General features: G+C 43.1%; 2 protein-coding genes and 1 pseudogene across 9 annotated transcripts in view; 2 read left to right on the top strand and 1 right to left on the bottom strand.

Moving 5' to 3' along the window:
• STRN3 (striatin 3) overlaps positions 1–9,082 on the bottom strand; it is a 137,686-nt gene extending 128,604 nt beyond the window's left edge. For 3 of the 5 annotated variants that reach the window (XM_055291588.2, XM_055291590.2, XM_055291589.2), the window contains exon 1: positions 8,516–9,081. In XM_055291588.2, the coding sequence (XP_055147563.1) occupies positions 8,516–8,797 (282 nt within the window). In that variant the 5' untranslated portion in view covers positions 8,798–9,081. Of the gene's footprint in view, positions 1–8,515 lie in introns of all 5 variants that reach the window. The other 2 variants (XM_055291587.2, XM_055291591.2) reach the window with 2 other exon arrangements.
• Positions 951–1,346, top strand: LOC129489252 (intraflagellar transport protein 20 homolog; annotated as a pseudogene).
• Positions 7,757–20,032, top strand: part of AP4S1 (adaptor related protein complex 4 subunit sigma 1) — a 77,748-nt gene continuing 65,472 nt past the window's right edge. For 2 of the 4 annotated variants that reach the window (XM_055291603.2, XM_063645953.1), the window contains exons 1-2: positions 7,757–7,909; positions 8,190–8,397. The gene's annotated coding sequence lies outside the window, so the exon portion shown is untranslated. Of the gene's footprint in view, positions 7,910–8,069; positions 8,398–20,032 lie in introns of those variants that run through there. The other 2 variants (XM_055291600.2, XM_063645954.1) reach the window with 2 other exon arrangements.

Genomic DNA, 20,032 nt, shown 5'->3' with positions numbered 1-20,032 from the left:
AAAAAAAAAAAAGTAATCTAGAAATTTAAAATATACAGGAAGATGTGCATAAGTTACAAACTCATTGTTTTGAGGGACTTGAGCATCTGAGGATTTTGTATCCTGGAGGAGACTCCTGGAACAAATTTCTCCCAAGGATACCACGTGAAGGTATATGAATGTATTCTGGAAAAGGCAAAACTTTGGGGTAGGGGACTGCTTGTACTTTCTGCTAAATTTTGCTGTGAACCTAAATTGTCTTATGAGGGGCAGTGAGTGTGTACACACAAAAGTGAGCATACACAGTTTAGGCTGGGCACAGCGGCTCACACCTGTAATCCCAGCACTTTGGGAGGCTGAGGCGGGTGATCACTTGAGGTCAGGAGTTCAAGATCAGCCTGGCCAACAAGGTGAAACCCCATGTCTACTAAAAATACAAAATAATTAGCTGGGCATGGTGGTACATGCCTGTAATCCTAGCTACTCAAGGGGCTGAGGCAGGAGAATTGCTTGAACCTGGGAGGCAGAGGTTACAGTGACCTGGGATCGCGCCCACTGCACTCCAGCCTGGGTAACAAAATGAAACTCTGCCTCAATTTAAAAAAAAAAAAAAAAAAAAAAAAAAGGAAATTAATTTACATAAATTTAAAAGCATTTTGTTAAAAAAAAAAACCTTAATAAAAATATATTTCAGGTCATGGGTAAAGAGTCTCTGTAGTCATGGCAACAGCCGAGGCAGGCTGCCTGCATACCAGCTGCCAGTGATGGGGAGAAGCTGCCAGTCTACATCAGCCTGGGCCATAGTAAGCTGCTGCCACGGGGCAGGCAGCGTGGGCACCATGTTGCATTCATCTCTGTACCCCCAGCATCTAGCAGTGTTGGCATGTAGTGGGCACTCAAAGAAATGTGTGTTGAATGAACAATACCTGTGACAAGCAAGCGAACTTTATTCTTTCTCAACCCTTGTTCCTATGACACACCTCCTCCTAACTGTCACTGTCACTCCTTCAGAGCAGAGCTTCTCTAGGGAACCTGGATGGGAAACAACTATGGTAAAGGACATCCTAGGTGAAGAAGGACTGCACTTTGATGAGTTGAACAAGCTGTGGGTGTCGGACTCAGAGGTTACCCAGCAGACCACAGAGCTCAAGGAAGAGTGGAAGAACTTTGTGGACAAAACTGGCCAGTTTCAGAAAACAGTTGGTGGTTTAATTGAGCTTGTTGATCAACTTGCAAAAAAAGCAGAAAATGAGAAAATGAAGGCCATGGTGCTCAGAACTTGCTCAAATCAATAGCAAAGCAGAGAGAAGCTCAACAACTTCAGAACTCAGTAACTTCAAGCACTAATAGAAGAAAAGAAAATTTAGGCAGGGCATAGTGGCTCACACCTGTAATCCCAGCATTTTGGGAGGCCAAGGTGGGCAGATCACCTGAGGTCGGGAGTTCGAGACCAGACTGGCCAACATGGTAAAACCCCATCCCTACTAAAATTCAAAAAATTAGTCGGGCATGGTGACACACCTGTAATCCCAGCTACTCTGGAGGCTGAGGCATGCCAGGCATAGTGGCTCATGCCTTTAATCCCAGCACTCTTGAGACACCAAGGTAGGAGGATCACTTGAGGCCATGATCTCAAGACCAGCCTAGACAACATAGAAAGACCCTGTCTCTACTAAAAAAAAAAAAAAATTAGCCAGGCGTGGTAGCACATGCCTACAGTCCAAGCTATTTGGGAGGCTGACGTGAGAAGACCATCTGAACCCAGGAGTTTTGAGGCTGCAGTGAGCTATGATCGCACCACTGCATTCCAGCCTGGGCAACATAGCAAGACCCTGTCTCTTAAAAATAAATAAAATAATAATAATTTGGAATGGACAATGAATGAATAGAAGTACAGGTAAAACAAGACTGATCATGAGTCATTACTGTTTAAGATGAGTGACAGGTTTGTGGGAGGTCATGATACTGTATTATTTTCATACATGTTTAAAACTTTTCATAAAAAAATTAAAGGAGGGTTATACATAATACAATCATATTTATGATAAAAAGGATAAACTGTTAAGAGGGGCAATGGATGAAACAAACCTGTCAGGAGATTATCTTAAAGAATTCTGGCAGGAGGAGTACTCTGAACTAAGGCAATTGATGAAACAAACCTGTCAGGAGATTATCTCAAAGAATTCTGGCAGGAGACGAGAACTTCTGAACTAAGGCAATATTAGTACAGAAACAAAAAGCACAGATTAAATCAGTTACTTCCTTAGGTCAGCAGTCAGGCTTCATGGGCATTCTAAGCAAAATTTTCTTACCCTTTTTGAAAAAAAACTAGAAGAGGCTCCATAGCATTCATAATATATGCAAAGGGGACTATACAATCCCCCAAAAAATCAAGAATCAGTGAATTAGAACATATTTTAGGATACTGATGTTATCTATATTACTCAGCCTTTTGAATCATTACAGTCCAGTTCACTCATTTTCTTTTTTTTTTCTTTTTTCGATACAGGGTCTCACTGTTGCCCAGGTTGGTCTCCAACTCCTAGGCTCAAGTGATCCTCCCACTTCAACCTCCCAAAGTGCTGGGATTACAAGCGTGAGACACCACACCTGGCCAGTTCACACAGTTTAAATGAAGCTCTTTCCTACTTTAGAACTTCTGCTAAATGCTGTAGCTTCCAACTGGAATGCTCTTTGTACAATTAGGTATTCCCGATATTTCAGATCTAAAAGTATACATTTTCGAACTTTATGAGAATTAAATGTATTGAACCAAAAATAATGTCAGCCATATAGAAAGTGTTCAACATGTCAGGCGCAGTGGCTCATGCCTGTAATCCTAGCACTTTGAGAGGCCAAGGCAGGCAGATTACTTGAGGTCAGGAGTTCAAGACCAGCCTGGCCAACATGGTGAAACTCCGTCTCTACAAAAAATACAAAAATTAGCTGGGCGTGTTGGTGGGTGCTTGTAATTCCAACTACTCAGAAGACTGAGGCATGAGAACTGCCTGAACCCAGGAGGTGGAGGTTGCAGTGAGTTGAGATAGCACCACTGTACTCCATCCTGAGTGACAGAGCAAAAACTCTGTCTCTAAAAAAAAAAAAAAGAAAGTACTCAATAAATATTAGGTATTATCTGAAACTCCATTACATATACAGGTTTCCTATCATCATTTATTCTCTCAGCATTCTGTTAATTTGTTGTTTGTAACATTTTATTGGCCAGGAATGGTGGCTCATGCCTGTAATCCCAATACCTGGACTTTGGGAGGATGAGGTGGGAGAATCATTTGAGCCCAGGAGTTCGAGACCAGCCTGGGCAACAAACTGAGAACCCATCTGAACTAAAAATAAAAACAGCTTGGTGTGATAGTACATGTCTGTAGTCCCACCTACTCGGGAGGCTGCAGCAGGAGGATCGCTTGAGCTCAGGAGGCTGAGGCTACAGTGAGCCATGTTGGCACCACTGCACCCCAGCCTCGGCAACACAGCGCCATGTTGGCACCACTGCACCCCAGCCTCGGCAACAGAGCAGGACCCTCTCTTGAAAAAAAAAAAATTATTTCTAGAGTATAAGCTCCCTGAGGACAAAGTCTTTGTCTCATACATCATTATACACCCAGGATCTAGCACAAAATCGCACTCAAGTATCACCAAATAATCATGCTGGAATCAATAAAACTCACAGGCCATACGGAGGGGGAAGGTTCAGTGACCTCTATAGTACTAGCGATAGGGAGGATAGTGTTAACTTTAATGTGACAAGGAATAAAGAATGAGCAAGTGTGTTTTGTCAAGGGGAAGAGGCACGCACTTGAGATTAACTGAATGGATGCATTGAATTGGAGGTAGAAAAACTAAACAGGAAGTTAGAAATACAAGGGACATCTGAACGCCAAGTAGCTAGTAGTGGTTAAGAACATGGCCTCTACAGGCAGTCTAAGTTTAAATCCCAGTTCTACTACCTCCTAGTTGCATAGATTACTTAACCTTTGGGCCTCGATATGCCAGTGTCAGAAAAAAGAAAAAAAAGACACCAACTATACCTGTATCAACCTCACTGAGTTGTTTTGAGAATTAAGTGAATACTGAATGAATTAAATGAATACTGAAATACTGAAGCACTGAAATAACAATTAGGAAAGAGTAAATAAATGCTAGGTATTATTAAGATGGTACATGGTAGCTAAAAATCTGATTCTGAATATACAGTGAAAACATAAAATAGAACCAGAACCCCACATAACAACAACTGGGAACAAAAGAAAGAAAACATATGAAGGAAAGTGATAAGCAGACGACAGGAAAAACAGAGTGGAAGCAAAAGAAAATAATTTTGAAGAATTTGTTAACAACAGAGTTTTGGTTAAGTACATATGGTTTATAAGGCCAAAGGATTTGGCAATTTGAAGGTCAATCACGAACAGAAAACATAGTGTTCTACAAAGTGTTTAGAAGGGAGGGGAGAAGAGAGCGAAAAGGCAGACATAGAGTGAGGTTAATGGGTAGTGGAGGAGCATAAAGAGAATTCTATATCAGTGGTCCCTAAACTTCATTTCAAGAGCTTCAAAAAGAAACAGGGAATCTGACGCAAGGTAGTGGACTCCCTTAATACTATCAATAAAATTTTTTTAACTATTATCACCATCATCTGAAAAAGGAAATGCCTAACAGTAAAAATGTATGAAGGCTAAAAATCCCAGAACAAAGGGAACATCTTTATGAAAAATCACTGTCGGCCGGGCGCGGTGGCTCACGCCTGTAATCCCAGCACTTTGGGAGGCCAAGGTGTGCAGATCACGAGGTCAGGAGATCGAGACCATCCTGGCTAACACGGTGAAACCCCGTCTCTACTAAAAATACAAAAAAATTAGCTGGGAGTGGTGGCAGGCACCTGTAGTCCCAGCTACTCGGGAGGCTGAGGCAAGAGAATGGCGTGAACCCGGGAGGCGGAGCTTGCAGTGAGCCGAGATGGCGCCACTGCTCTCCAGCCTGGGCAACAGTCGAGTGAGACTCCGCCTCAAAAAAAAAAAAAAAAAAAACATAAACTCTTTGACTACATTTTCTTTATTAGCTATGTCATATTTTTACACTTGGCAAACAAGCATTTTGTATATATCCAAAATCCACTTACTACATACAAACTATAAAGAAAAATATAAGGACACATTAGCAATATATATAAACTATGCCTTGCAGCAGCATCACGGGCGCTCAATAAAACTTTATTGAAATGTACTCAAGTAGCGTAGGCCACGCAATACTAGATGAAGAATTACAAGTCAGATTCCACTGTATAAAAAAGTGCTAAGACAGTATAACATAATGGTTACAAGAGGGTAATATGACCACATGCTTCGGAATCAGACAGACCTGGGTTCAAATCTCAGCTGCAATTCTTTATGGCTATGACTTTGGCAAAATGATTTAACCTACCTAAATTTGTCTCCTCACCTGTAAAATAGGAATACCCACCTCATAAGGTTATAATGCTGATTAAGTGGCAGTTTCTAACTTCTAGAAGTCATAACATGATAGATGTTGCTGCTTAAAGATCCTTAAGTTAGTAGGAGATATTTTGCTTAGACTTACTTGATTTCTTCATTTTTAAGGGGGGAATCTCCTGAATTTTCTATTTTCAGGGTTTTCAAAGCTGGTCTGGAATAGTGATTTTGCAAATCCTAGTGTCTTTTCCATGACAAGATTTTAATGAATCTACTATGAAATTACAAAAAAGTGTAGTGTAGTGATTTTTCTCTTTAACAGGCACTACTGTGAAGAAAGAATCACTTGTAGAACTTTAAAAAATATGCAGGCCTCTTATCCTCTGGAGATCTGGATTGATCTAGGGCTTGAAGAAAATGGACTGTCTGTGGAATTCTGGTAATTCATGTTATATAAAAGTTAAGAAACCACTGTCCTACGACCTTCCTAACAATGCTTTACCTGAGTCCAAGGTAAGGAAGAATCAGAGACAGAAGAGCTTTAAGACGTGATCCTCTGGTTTGGTTCAGTTTCTAAGACAGACCTTTACTCTGAATTCTTTTTACAGAGAACAGAATCATACTGCAAAGTTCCTTTTAATATCTTTCCCAAAGCCAGGGAAAATATTATTCCCCATTAAAATTTTACATCAATATGGGGTATTCCTTAAGCTCTTCATGTTCTCTATTGAAACTATTCAATAATTAACACTTTAAAAATACGTGTAGATGACAGTGCACCGGAAACTGTACATAATAATATGTAAGTTGTCTTATTTCTAGATTGTCTTTCTTAAAAATAAGTTTACAGTAAAAATCCACTGATGCTTCACTACACCCTCCCACAAATATGTGTTCAACACATACATTTTAAAATATGCATCTCACAAGCAATCTCAGTAGACTGAAGGCACCTAAAGCAAATTCAATATTCCTGATGCAAACTACAAACCTTATTAACTAAGTTAACCCAATAAAACATTTTAAATATATAACTCAAAAAAAAAAAAAAAACCAAACCAACGCCATCATGAACATTTTATTCTGAAAGAATCAGTATGAAATAAAGAGTCTAGAAACACTGTAGGACTTCTTCAAAACAAGGAAACAAACAAAAACTCAGGATGGCTAATAACAGTACTGTACCAATAGAACTGAAAGCAAGCAATCAAGCAAAAGTAATCTCCCTTAAAACACTTTGCTGCTGCTGTTAAGGAGACCTAGAAGGGAAAGCAAATGCTAGAGCAGGCAATAAAGGCTTCTTTAATATAGGTTTTACTAATTTGGGCACAAGATATCTTTCTTCTCAGCTGCTTACATTAGTGAACTTTATGGGTGAAAAATGCAATTGCTAACTTGAAGAGTATTAAAATCCAAACTTGCATACGATAGTACAAAGTTCTAAGAAACCACAGCAGGGACTGGTGAAGTATTATTTAGTGAGCTTAGGCCTTACTGCATTTGTCAATCCAAATTTTAAAAACAAATTCCTTACTAACTTTACTCACACAGAAAATTAAGTTTGCAGTATGTAGCAGAAAGCTGTATACCAACAGAATTCTATAAATTTTAAGTATTTTAAAGCAGACTGTACACAACTTAAAAGTTTTGACTTCAGCTTTTTTAAAGTTATGTAATTTTAAAGCCCAATATTATATCAAAACACAATTGTAAAGCAATGAAATGACTAACAAGTGTTACATTTTTTTTAAGACTTCATACAGTGTCAAAATACCCAATATTTTTTACTTTTGAAAAGTTTAACTTCACCCACTTTGTGGAGTCATATAAAAGTTTACTAGTTCAGAACCAAACTAAAGAGATGCATATTTGAGAACACCCTTTCTAGTTAATCCAATCCTCCTCCTTTCAGCACTACATTTGCCTAACTATTCACCATAGACATATGACATATATGACAGCAAATACTGCTTACCTCCTAAATATACAACAGTCTGAAGAACAGGTGCAATACTATTTAGACGCATGCTTTTTGCTTCTAAGCCTAAATTTGCCTAGGAAAGGTATTTAAAAATAAACACAAATACCCAAGAAAGTTAAATAATCCTTTCAAAAAGATGCAGGAATTTTGAGATCCAGGACATGAGCTGTTAACTACCTACAGCTTCCAAATGTGCAGCCTATCAAAGGTTCACATTATGAGGATCGAGTCAAGCTCAACTATGAAGGATCCCGAGAACATCTCACTTTGCTTCTCCTGCAAGAGTTACATGATATAACTACGTTTCACTTCAAGTGAATATTAAATCTCTTCAGTCGTTTCATAAATACAGCATCGATCGTCTGGTTTGGTTTTTTTAAGGATAAAGAAAGGGATGGGGAAAGGAGATCTAGTGAAGAGTACTGTAAAAAGAAAAATTCAGTGCTGAAAGCGTTGATGAGTCACTAAGTAAGGAATAACTACAGAGAATCCAACTGAGTCTCAGGTAAGATAGTACTTAAAGTTGACGATGGGAAATAAAACTTCACAGGTCAGTCCCAAGTCACTGTGCACCCTACCAGCCCAGGGAAGACGCGTGGCTGTCAAGGGGCAATTGCGTACCAAGTTTGAGGGAGGGGGCCAGAAACGCCAAATCGGAAAGGGGGGTGGTCCGGAAAAGGGGGGTAAGATGCCTATCCTAGTCCCTCTCTTCGGGCTCTTCATCTCAAGGGAACAAACAAGAGCAAACTCAGTGTCGAGAGGCCCCAAACCGGACTCTCCTACAGAGAGGTGCTCGATCCCAAGCCCAGGAGGCCCGGGAAGGCCGCCTCCGGAGGAGCCCCCGCAGACGCCATACTAAAAGCCAAAATGGCTGCCCCGAGGAGGCCCGCACCGCGTCGCTAGTGAAGGTTGGGGAGCAAGCTTCTGCGGGAAAGAGGGAGGGGGACTCCAGGAAAAGCCGTTGAGAAGACCATCACAACCGGAGCAGCACAGGTAGGTTCCGCTCGGCCTCCCAAGGCGCCGGCTCCGGCTAAGGGGAGTCCCCGGCCCCACCCCCCGGCCGGGAACCCAGCCGCCGCAGCCGTCCCGCACACCGACCCCAACGAGGTACCTGCAGTTCGGCCCGTTCCACCTCCCAGTGCGCCCGCTCCATCTCGAACCGAGCCCACTCGTGCTGGATGTAGTGCAGTATCCCCGGGATAGTGTACTGCTGCGGCCGGGACAGCTCGGGGCCTGCCGCGGAACCCGCTCCCTCGGAGGCCGGAGGAGCCCCGCCGCCCGCCGCTCCGTTCCCCCCGGGCGAAAGGCCCAGGTTCCCCCCAGGTCCCTGCTGCTGCCGGGGAGGGGCCGCCATCCCCGGGCCGCCACCACCGCCTCCGGCAAGCTCGTCCATTGTGTGTGGGGCCCCGGCCGGGGCGCAGGGCGAGACACCGACAGCTGGGGGAAGGGCCGGAGAGGGTGGCCCCGCGCTGGCTGCGGGGCGGAGGCCGGCCGGGAGAGGGGCGGGGAAGGGGTCGTTGCTGTGTGCCTGCCGTGGGTCAGAGCAGGGAGCTGCCGGCCGCCGCCATTACAGTCCCTCCTCCATCTGCCCGTCTCACTCACTCACTTTAGGGGAAGGGGGGGCCGCGGCGGGAGGGGTTGGGGGAGAGTTGGGAAGGGGATAGGCAGAGGGCCGTCACTAGCGCACAGCATGCTGGGTAGCGAACGCAGCCTCACGCTTAATCGCCAAATAGAGTCCGGCCTCACCCTACGCCGGCGCACTGAGAACGCAGCCCGGGTCGCCGTTAGAGGGCGGGGAAAGAGCTCGGGCTCCGCCCCTAGGCCCGCCCTCAGACCCGATCCGGTGTCTGGCCGCAGCTACCGGACCCCAGGACTCCGACTCTGACTTTTGGAAGCGAGGCGGCCTTAGGCTTCCTGGTTATCAGTTTCCTTCGAGCAGGCCGTCCCCAGGCGCTGTTTCCTTCCCAAGAGTCTCTCACCCGTGTGCCGGCCTTCTGAGCTGGTTGTTAACCTGGCTGGTCGCTCTGGCCGGCCGCAGCCCGTCTCGGATTCCTGACGTTTCTTTTCATTCTTTGAGTGTTGCAGGCAGTCCCAAGGGTGGGCCCTCTTTCCCTTCCTGTCACTCGCTCTGTCTCTGGTTTCTTGGAACCAGTCAGTTCTCTTCTGGCAAATAGCCAAGATCCTCCGGCTGTGGTTACTGATTCCTAGTCTCCGTCTTGAGCCTGGGCTTTGGTCCCATTTCTATGCGCTCGGTCGCCCGTCATAACTTATTCCACTTTGCGTCCCCTCTTCTTTCCTTTTCTGGAATGGGTTGTGGGGGGGGGTTGGGAGAGGGGGAGGAGCGATTTTTTTTTTCTTGGGAGAAGAAGAGGTAGTGAATTCCTTTAGACCTTGACGATGATGGGTAGAGTGAGAAAAGTTTGAAGGAGACTGGCTAGACTAACAATTGGATACGATAGAAATGAATGGGCTCACAAATATTGTCATCAATAGACTATTTTGATCGAAGCAGAAAATAAAAGCACTGTGAGTACAACTTAAAATCCTAGATGAATGTTCTCCTGGGTCATTAAATGTTTAAGTGAATATGGCCGGGCGCGGCTGCTCAAGCCTGTAATCCCAGCACTTTGGGAAGCCGAGGTGGGCGATCACTTGAGGCCAGGAGTTCGAGACCAGCTTGGCCAACATTGTGAAACCCCATTTCTACTAAAAATACAAAAATTAGCCGGGCGTGGTGGCGCACACCTGTAGTCCCAGCTCCTGGGGAGGCTGAGGCACGAGAATTGCTTAAGCCCAGGAGGCTGAGGTTGCAGAGAGCCGAGAGCGCACCACTGCACTCCAGCCTGGGCGACAAAGCGAGACTCCGTGTCGGAAAAAAATAAAAAAAAGTCTGAGTGAATGTAACATACACATAAGAGACAAGGCTAATATTTTAAGTACAATAGTGGGTATTTTTATGTGCTTAGTTTCCTAGAAAATATCCTAATGCACTAGTATGTTTCTAAAAATTAATATAGCTAAGAAGCATTTGTTTGAAAAATAAGACAAAAATAATTAACAACATAAGGAAATTAGGTTCAGTAATTATATTAATAGCGATGCAGGAAAATTGCATTGAAAATTTGTTACTTTTTAAAAATTTTTTTCTTTACTGCAAAAGCCAATAAAACTTGTACTATGGAGTATTCACTACCAACCAATCAGGAAGTAATTTCAAAAGAGATAAGTAATGCATCTTATTTTATCACATCTGCTTTACTGTTATTACAGTTGAAAGCAGATTGGACTTGTTACTCATGCTGCCATGTTTTATTTCTATATGAAATGAGATCTCAGATTGCAGTACTATCATGTTAAGAACTATTTCTTCAAATTATTATTTTATTTTATCTTTTTTTTGAGACGGGATCTCACTCTGTTGCCTGAGCTGGAATGCAGTGGTGTGATCTCTGCTTGTTGCAACCTGGAGCTCCCTGGCTGAGGTGGTCCTCCCACTTTAGCCTTCTGAGTAGCTGGGACTACAGGCGTGCATCCACCAAGCCCAACTAATTTTTGTATCTTTTGTAGAGATGGGGTTTTGTCATGATGCCCAGGCTAGTCTCCAACTCCTGGCTCAAGTGGTCCACCTGCCTTGGCTTCACAAAGTGTTAAGATTATATATTTCTTCAAATTATTAAAGTACTATTTATCTTATAGTTACCAACATACAACCTGTTTATTCATCCAATTCCTTTTTAGGGGGCCTCATAGCACATAAAAAGCTCAGAAAAATTATGCTGCCTCAAAGACATACACACACACACACACACACACACACACACACACACAAAGAGACATTTGTGGCCAGGTGCGGTGGCTCACACCTATAATCCCAGCACTTTGGGAGGCCGAAGCGGGCAGATCACTTGAGCTCAGGAGTTGGAGACCAGCCTGGCCAACATGGCAAAACCCCGTCTCTACAAAAAAGTACAAAAATTAGCTGAGCGTGGTGGCGCTTGCCTGTAATCCCAGCTACTCTGGAGGCAGAGGTGGCAGTGAGCCGACATGCCACTGCACTCCAGCCTGGGTGAAAGAGAAAGTGAGATTCCATCCCAAAAACAACAACAACAACCACAAAAAAAATTTGTCAGAGTGGTTGACCTGATGATAGCATCAAAAGAAGACTAACATGCACACTTATATGTCCCACTGGTACCTTGAGCTTAAGGAAAGACTGGATTTATTATCCTTTTTGTCTCCTCACCTACCCTCAAAACAAAAACAAAGTCTCTACTTCTATTATCTACCTTATTAAGTGACACTACATCCAAACTTGAAGCCTAGCAGTCATTCTACTACCTTTCACTCAGCCCCCACAATCCAATTTCATTCTCAGTAATATCTTTCCTATGGAGTCTATTATCTCTCTTTATACTTTAAACCTTCCCACCTCCATTCTACCCCCACTTTGCACTATCACTGCTGCCTGATTGATCTTCCTAAAACGAAGATATGATTCTGTCATTCCTGTGTTTAACACAGTTTAGTGATTTCTAAATTTAGAATAAAGCCCAAATTTTAACATAAGCATATAAATTGATCTAGATCCATCCTATAACCTAATCTACCATAACACTGTCATGCCACCTCATTCTTCTCTTCAGCCAAACTGCCACTGTTTTTGGTTGCTCAAATGTATTAATGCTATTTCATTCCACAGTAAGTTAACACATACTGTGCCCCATTGCCTATCTTCAAAACTCAGCTCAGATCAGGCACAGTGGCTCACGCCTGTAATTCCAACACTTTCGGAGACAGAGGTGGGAGAATGGCTTAAGCCTAGGAATTCGAGACCAACCTGGGCAACATGGCAAAACCCTGTCCCTACTAAAAATACAAAAATTAGCCAGAGTGGCCACGTGAGTCTATAGTCCCAGCTACTCTGGAGGCTGAGATGGGAGGATCACCTGAGCCCAGGAGGTCCAGGCTGCAGTGAGCCATAATTGCATCGTTACGCCACTGCACTCCAGTCTGGGCAACAGAGCAAAACCCTGTCTTAAGACAAACAAAACCCTACCCCAGCAACAACAACAAAAAAAACTCAGCTCAAGCATTATTTTGTCCAAGAAGCCTCCATATCCCTGAATTCTTTTGACTCACTATTCTATTCTAGTAGCCTCCCTCCCATGCTTATCTCTTTTTTTCTTTAATCTTTTTTTTTTTTTTTGAGACTGGATCTCACTCTGTCACCCAGGCTGGAGTGCAGTGGCACGATCTTGGCTCACTCCAGCTTCAGCCTCCCCAGCTCAAGCGATCCTCCCACCTCAGCCTCCTAAGTAGCTGGGATGGGACCACAGGCATGTGCCACCATGCCCAGCAAATATTTTTGTATTTTTTGTAGAGATGGGATTTCGCCATGTTGCCCAGGCTGGTCTTGAACTCCTAGCAAAGTGCTGGGGTTACAGGTGTGAGCCACTGCACAGGGCCTTATCTCTTTAATACTTTTTACACCATATTTACACCATCTGTGTACTGATCAGTAACACTCATACTAAATACTCCAGAAGCAATACTTATACATAATGAGTACTCAATTTTTGCTTTATTCCTTTCTATTTTTTGTAGAGAGGAAATCTCACTATGTTGCCCAGGCTGATCTTAAACTCCTGGGCTCAATCTATCCTCCCATCTCAACCTCCTGAGTAGCTAAGACTACCTGTACACAACATCACTCCAGGCTATTTTTTGTTTTTAATTTTTTGTAGAGATGGGAGTCTCACTGTCTTACCAGGGTTGGTCTCTAACTCCTGGCCTCAAGCGGTCCTCCTTCCTTGGCGTCCCAAAGTGGTAAGATTACAGGCATAAGCCACTGAGCCCAGCCCTTTTTTTTTTTATTTTTTAAGAAGTACTGATTGGCTATGACTTTTCAGGTGCTCTACTGCTCTCTGCTGACCCACTGTGACCCAGACACGTAATCTCTGCCTTCACAGGGTTTCTAGTCTAATTTTAGGCAAATTACTTAGCACCAACCACTCTGGCTTCCTCAATATTTTGTCGTGATCTGTCTTGAAACTACCTTTCTTGAAACTTCAAGTATGCTGCCTATTTAAAGAATTCCAAAGGAATGTGTCTACGTTCATTTTAATCATGGTTTTATAAATATTAATAATGCAATTAATATGGTTTGGCTCTGTGTTCCAACCCAAATCTCATCTCCAACTGTAATCCCCACGTGTCAAGGGAGGGAGGTGATTGGATCATGCGGACGGTTTCCTCCGTGCTGTTCTCGTGATAGTGAGTTCTCAGGAGATCTGACGGTTTTATAAAGGGCTCTTCTCCCTTCACTTTCTCCTGTCTTTCCTGCGCTTCATGTAAGATGTACTTGCTTCCCCTTCGGCCATGATTGTAATTTTCCTGAGGCCTCCCCAGCCATGCAGAACTGTGAGTCCATTAAACCTCTTTCCTTTATAAATTATCCAGTCTCAGGGAAGTTCTTTATAGCGATATGAAAACGGACTAATACAGCAGTCTTTGACTTCATCCTTCCTAGACACCATAAAGTCATTTATCTGCAGGATTGCAGCCTTGTAGAAGGGAAGGACCTATACCCCTCTTGTTCAAAACTGTACCCCAAGAGTCTGGGAAAGGGTGGATCTTCAAATGTTTGATGAATAATTCAAATTTAGACTAGACCAATATAAATATTTTTTCTGCACGTCAATCATTTTTATTAGTTGTTACTGTCATTATACCAGTTGTCTCTTAAAGTTCAATAACCAGAACTGCCCTGAGTTTTAAAAGTAAAGAACGCCAATATTTCCTCCTCTATTGGAAAAATATTTTGTAAACTCTTGGTGTTGTGCTTTGGTTCATGATTCCTGATAACACTCTGGAGAGAGCTTCTAGAATCTTGTCCTCTGTAGGTAATGAGCTCACCCAAGCCACATTATCACCTACAGCTCACCTAACTGGAACTATCTCCCTAAACTGTGGCTGAGTCATTTCCTCTCTTAAAGCTCACCTTTGAAACTTCCTATTTGTTCTGTCCTTTCATCAGTCCTCTTCATGCCTCCTCCATGTCCATAGATTCTCCCAGTTTCGATCTGTTGCTGATAATCTTCAACAATGCCTATTTGCCGGCCTGTGCAACATGGGGAGACCCTGTCTCTACAAAAAATAAAACAATTAACTGGGCATGGTGGCGGGTGCCTGTAGTCCCAGCTACTTGAGCGCGGGAGGTTGAGTCTGCAGTGAGCTATGATCACACCACTGGGTGCCCAGCCTGGATGACAGAGTGAGACCTTGTCCCAAAAAAAAAAAAAAAAAAGAAAAGAAAAGAAAAAAGAGCTGGGCGCGGTGGCTCATGCCTGTAATCCCAGCACTTTGGGAGGCCGAAGCGGGCAGATCACCTGAGGTCAGGAGTTCAAGACCAGCCTGGCCAACATGGTGGAACCACATCTCTACTAAAAATACAAAAAATTAGCCAGTCATGGTGGCAGGCGTCACCTTTGAAACTTCCTAAATAGGGTGTCTAATCTTGGACACTGTGTGCTTATTCTATTTTGGACCAGAGAGGGACTTGTCGTATTTCATGTGCATGTATTATGTCAACAAAGATAGGTTAAGGAATTCCAGGCTTTTAAATAAATCAGGAGTAGATAAAACTCAAATGTCTTCTTACCAGTTATTACAATACCTGATGTTCAAAGAGTGTTGACCCGGCCTCTGAGGACTGTATAGCTCCCTGTAATTACCCAGAATGTACAGTTTTTTTTTTTGAGATGAAGTCTCACTCTGTTGTTGCCCAAGCTGAGGTGCAGTGGTGCGATCTTGGCTCACTGCAACCTCCACCTCCTGAGTTCAAGTGATTCTCCTGCCTCAGCCTCCCAAGCAGCCTCCCAAGTAGCTGGGACTACAGTCATGTGCCACCATGACCGGCTAATTTTTCTATTTTTAGTAGAGACGGGATTTCACTATGTTGGCCAGGCTGGTCTTGAACTCCTGACCTCGTGATCTGCCCGCCTCGGCCTCCCAAAGTGCTGGGATTACAGGCGTGAGCCACCACGCCCAGCCTTGTATAGTTTTATATCTTGCTGACTAGGTACCTGGCATCCTTCTACCAAAGAGTTCAAATCAATTCACAAACACTAATCTAGTCATCTTTTTTGCATCATCTGCAAAGGCTATAACAAGTATTCTTATCTCCACAGTGAAGAAAGAAAGCTGAACAGCTCTTGGTCACTTCAGTGAGTACTTAGTAGAAGTTCTCGCTCTTTACATCAGTGAGTGTGTATGTGTATTTGGAAACTAGAAAGTCTCCCTGCACAGTTCTGCCTACTGTCATCCTATCAATGGGTTTAATATTACTGTCTCTGGTTCTCAAATCATTTACATGTTTGAAATTATTTTTAGATAGTTTGGGGTGATCCAGTCACTCAGGGAAATGACATAGTGTTTAATTTTTTTTTTGAGATGGAGTCTCGCTCTGTCACCCAGGCAGGAGTGCAGTGGCGTGATCTCGGCTCACTGCAACCTCTGCCTCCCGTGTTCAAACAATTCTCCTGCCTCAGCTTCCTGAGTAGCTGGGACTACAGTCATGTACCACCATGCCCAGCTAATTTTTGTATTTTTAGTAGAGACAGGGTTTTACCATGCTGGCCAGGCTGGTCTTGAACTCCTGACCTCGTGATCCACCCGCCTCGGCCTCCCAAAGTGCTGGGATTACAGGCGTGAGCCACTCAGTCCAGCACAGTGTTTACATTTATAAACAGAGAGAGCAAGCAAAGTATTAGACCCCAGAGGAAGATCTTTAAGAAGAGCTGACGTGTTCAGAAACCAAAGGAGCAAAATGTTTAATGCATGTGGAACAGAAAGGAGGCAGCTTTGACCTGCACCATGCTTTAACCTGCCAAATAAGATCTACTTCTCATTGTAGTGATTGACTTTGGCTAAGAAAAGTGTAGAAACACAGGCAGGGCACTTGAACCCTTTGGATAATATTCTATGAGGAAAAGGAAAAGGACCTTCACAGATTACAGAAAATAGATACTAAACCTTTAGGAAACTCAGCATGCTGTGTAACATTTTAGTCCAAGTTCATTCTGTAATTGTCTCTTGGGTATGAGTAAGAAAAAAAATAGGCTGTGATAATATTGTTTAATAGCTAACTCATAGAGATGTCAAAATTGCTTTTTTTTTTTTTTTTTTTTTTTTTTTTGTGAGACGGAGTCTCTCTCTGTCGCCCAGGCTGGAGTGCAGTGGCGCAATCTCGGCTCACTGCAAGCTCCGCCTCCCGGGTTCACGCCATTCTCCTGCCTCAGCCTCTCCGAGTAGCTGGGACTACAGGCGCCCGCCACCACGCCCGGCTAATTTTTTGTATTTTTTAGTAGAGACAGGGTTTCACTGTGGTCTCGATCTCCTGACCTCGTGATCCGCCCGCCTCGGCCTCCCAAAGTGCTGGGATTACAAGCGTGAGCCACCGCGCCCAGCCAGAGATGTCAAAATTGAAAAGAAAAAAAAGGACTGCCTAGAGCCAAGTCCCTCCTGGACATTGGCTAAGAATGAACAACCAGGTCTGTAAACATAAGGGCAAAATGACTGGAAAATGTGACTAATTGGTAAATTGCCAAAAGTTTGCTAGGTAATAATTTAACAGGCTTGGTTTGTCTCTCATTGAAGCAGCAGGGTGAGTATTCCAAAGAATGACACCAAACATGGACACGTGGCCCAGTATATCTATGCTAAAGACAGTGTTCCTTTAGAGAATATGTTAAATTGGCAAAAAGTCACAAGAACATATTTTTTATAACAGCATATTTTTAAATGATGGTAACCTTTAGTTTTGGCTTTCTGTTAGTAGAAAGTAAGTGACAATTATCTTAACAAAAAAAAAGACTGAAGAATTCTTTATAGACATTGAAAATAACTCCTACTGCTCTTTGCTTCTTTTGTTTTATAGTTTTTATAGTTTCGTAACAACTGGATATTTTAAATTGTGTTATACAGTGTTGTGCATAGACTTTTTTTTTTTTTGGGAAACAAAGTCTCACTACATTGCCTATGCTGGTCTCGAATTCCTGGCCTCAAGGGATCCTCTTGCCTCAGCCTCCCAAAGTGCTGGATTACAGGCATAAGCCACTACACCAGTGCCTACAAATTTTGTACTTAACTTTTTTTTTTTTTTTTAGACAGGGTCTTGCTCTGTCATGCCCAGCCTGGAGTGCAGTGATGTGGTCTCGGCTCACTGCAACCTCCACCTCCCGGGTTCAAGTGATTCTCCCGCCTCAGTCTACCAAGTAGCTGGGATTACGGGCCCCCGCCACCATGCCCAGCTAAATTTTTTTTGTATTTTTAGTAGAGACAGAGTTCCACCATATTGGCCAGGCTGGTCTCGAACTCCCGACCTCAGGTGATCCGCCTGCCTTGGCCTCCCAAAGTGCTGGGATTACAGGCATGAGCCACCATGGCCAGCCCCACTTTTTATTTTGAAGAACTTCAATTATGGAAAAACAACAACAAAAATCTAATGAACTCCAATTATAAGATTTTGCCATTCTTATTTCGTCTACTCTACTTTCTTTCTGTGTGAACAAAGGTTTAATGTAAATACCAGACATTATATTATTTCATTAGTACATAGTTCTCTAAGTATCTTTAACAGATTAGGAGTTTTTGCTTCTTTTTTTTTAACAAAACACCATACCATTATCACACCTACAAAATTAATGGTAATTCCTTTTTTTTTTTTTTTTTTTTTGAGATGGAGTCTAGCTCTGTCGCCAGGCTGGACTGCAGTGGTGCGATCTCTTCTCACCGCAACCTCCACCTCCCAGGTTCAAGCAATTCTCCTGCCTCAGCCTCCCGAGTAGCTGGGATTACAAGCACGTGCCACCACATCCAGCTAATTTTTGTATTTTTAGTAGAGACGGGGTTTCACCATGTTGGCCAGGATGGTCTTGATCTCCTGACCTTGTGATCTGCCCACCTCAGCCTCCCAAAGTGCTAGGATTACAAGTGTAAGCAACCACGCTCAACCAGTAATTCCTTTATGCAATCTAATCCTCAGTCCATATTTGATTTCCCCCAATATCTCAAAAAACAATTTTTTTTAAAAAAAAGATGGTAATTCCAAATCAGGATCCAAACAAAATCCATACATTTCATTTGGTTGTTATGTCTTTAGGTCTTTTTTTTTTTTTAATGTGCATTTCTATGACCCCCCTCATTGTCATGCCATTTATTTATTGAAGAGACCAGGTTTGTTTTTTTTTTTTTTTGAGACAGAGTCTCGATCTGTCACCCAGGCTGGAGTGCAGTGGTGCAATCTCGACTCACTGCAACCTCCGCCTCCCATGTTCACTCCATTCTCTTACCTCAGCCTCCTGAGTAGCTGGGACTACAGGTGCCTGCCACAAGGCCCAGCTAATTTTTTGTATTTTTGGTAAAGATGGGGTTTCACCATGTTAGCCAGGATGGTCTTGATCTCTTGACCTGGTGATCCGCCTGCCTAGGCCTCCCAAAGTGCTGGGATTACAGGCATGAGCCACCGCGCCCGGCCAGAGACCAGGTTATTTATCCTGGAGAATTTCCCACATTTGGATAATCACAATTATGTTATCATTTAATATATTCTTTCCTCCTCCATATTTTCTATTTTTATTTTTAAAAAATAATCTAATATATTGTTGCATCATGAATTAGTAACAAAAAAGAAAAAAATAATGATTCAATAATTTGTTCAATAGCAATAGATAACCAAAAAATAAATAAAAAGAAAAAACTAATAATCTAAAATTTTTGGTAGAGATGGGATCTCACCCAGGCTGGCCTCAAATTCCTGGGCTCAAGCAATCTTTCCACCTTGGCCTCCCAAAGTGCTGGGATTACAGGCATGAGCCACCTTACCTGGCTCATATTTTTTATTAAGTGCTTATTTTTTATTTTCTTGGCAAAAAAATGCTTATTTGGGGATACAGCATACTTCCTGTGGCATCACACCAGCTGGCACATAATGTCTAGTTATCTGAATTTTAGTAATGTTACTAAATTTGATTAGCCTGACCTAGCTATTATTGTCAGCTTTAGCTAGCTAGCTATTAACATACATGCTGTATTCTACCTTGCTCAGTGAAGGGCCTGTCCTGCAAAGGAAATTCCACTAGGTGTTTCTGGGAGCTTTAGGCTCATTCCCCTGCAGTCCTTGGCAACAGGGATCCTACCAGGCCTCCTTCCAGTTCCCACTGTGATTCTTAGTTTCACACTCACTTCTAGTGGGGCTCCTTTTTTAGGTGATGACTTAGTGATTTCTGGGTTTCTTGGTTCTTGTGATGCTCTCAAGTCCTCTGTTTCTTTTTTTTCTTTTAGATGGAGTCTCACTCTGTCGCCAGGCTGGAGTGCAGTGGTGCAATCTCGGCTCCTGCAACCTCCACCTTCCAGGTTCAAGTGATTCTCCTGCCTCAGCCTCCCAAGTGTCTGGAACTACAGGCGCGTGCTACTACGCCTGACTAATTTTTTTTATTTTTAGTAGAGACTGGGTTTCACCATCTTGGCCAGGATGGTCTCGATCTCTTGACCTTCTGATCCGCCTGCCTCGGCCTCCCAAAGTGCCGGGATTACAGGTGTGAGCCACTGCGCCCAGCCAAGTCCTCTT

Source organism: Symphalangus syndactylus, chromosome 9 (genome assembly GCF_028878055.3).
Source record: "Symphalangus syndactylus isolate Jambi chromosome 9, NHGRI_mSymSyn1-v2.1_pri, whole genome shotgun sequence".
NCBI classification, from domain to species: Eukaryota; Metazoa; Chordata; class Mammalia; order Primates; family Hylobatidae; genus Symphalangus; species Symphalangus syndactylus.
The sequence above is the reverse complement of the archived record's forward strand: the minus strand, read 5'-3'. Positions and strand labels throughout refer to the sequence as shown.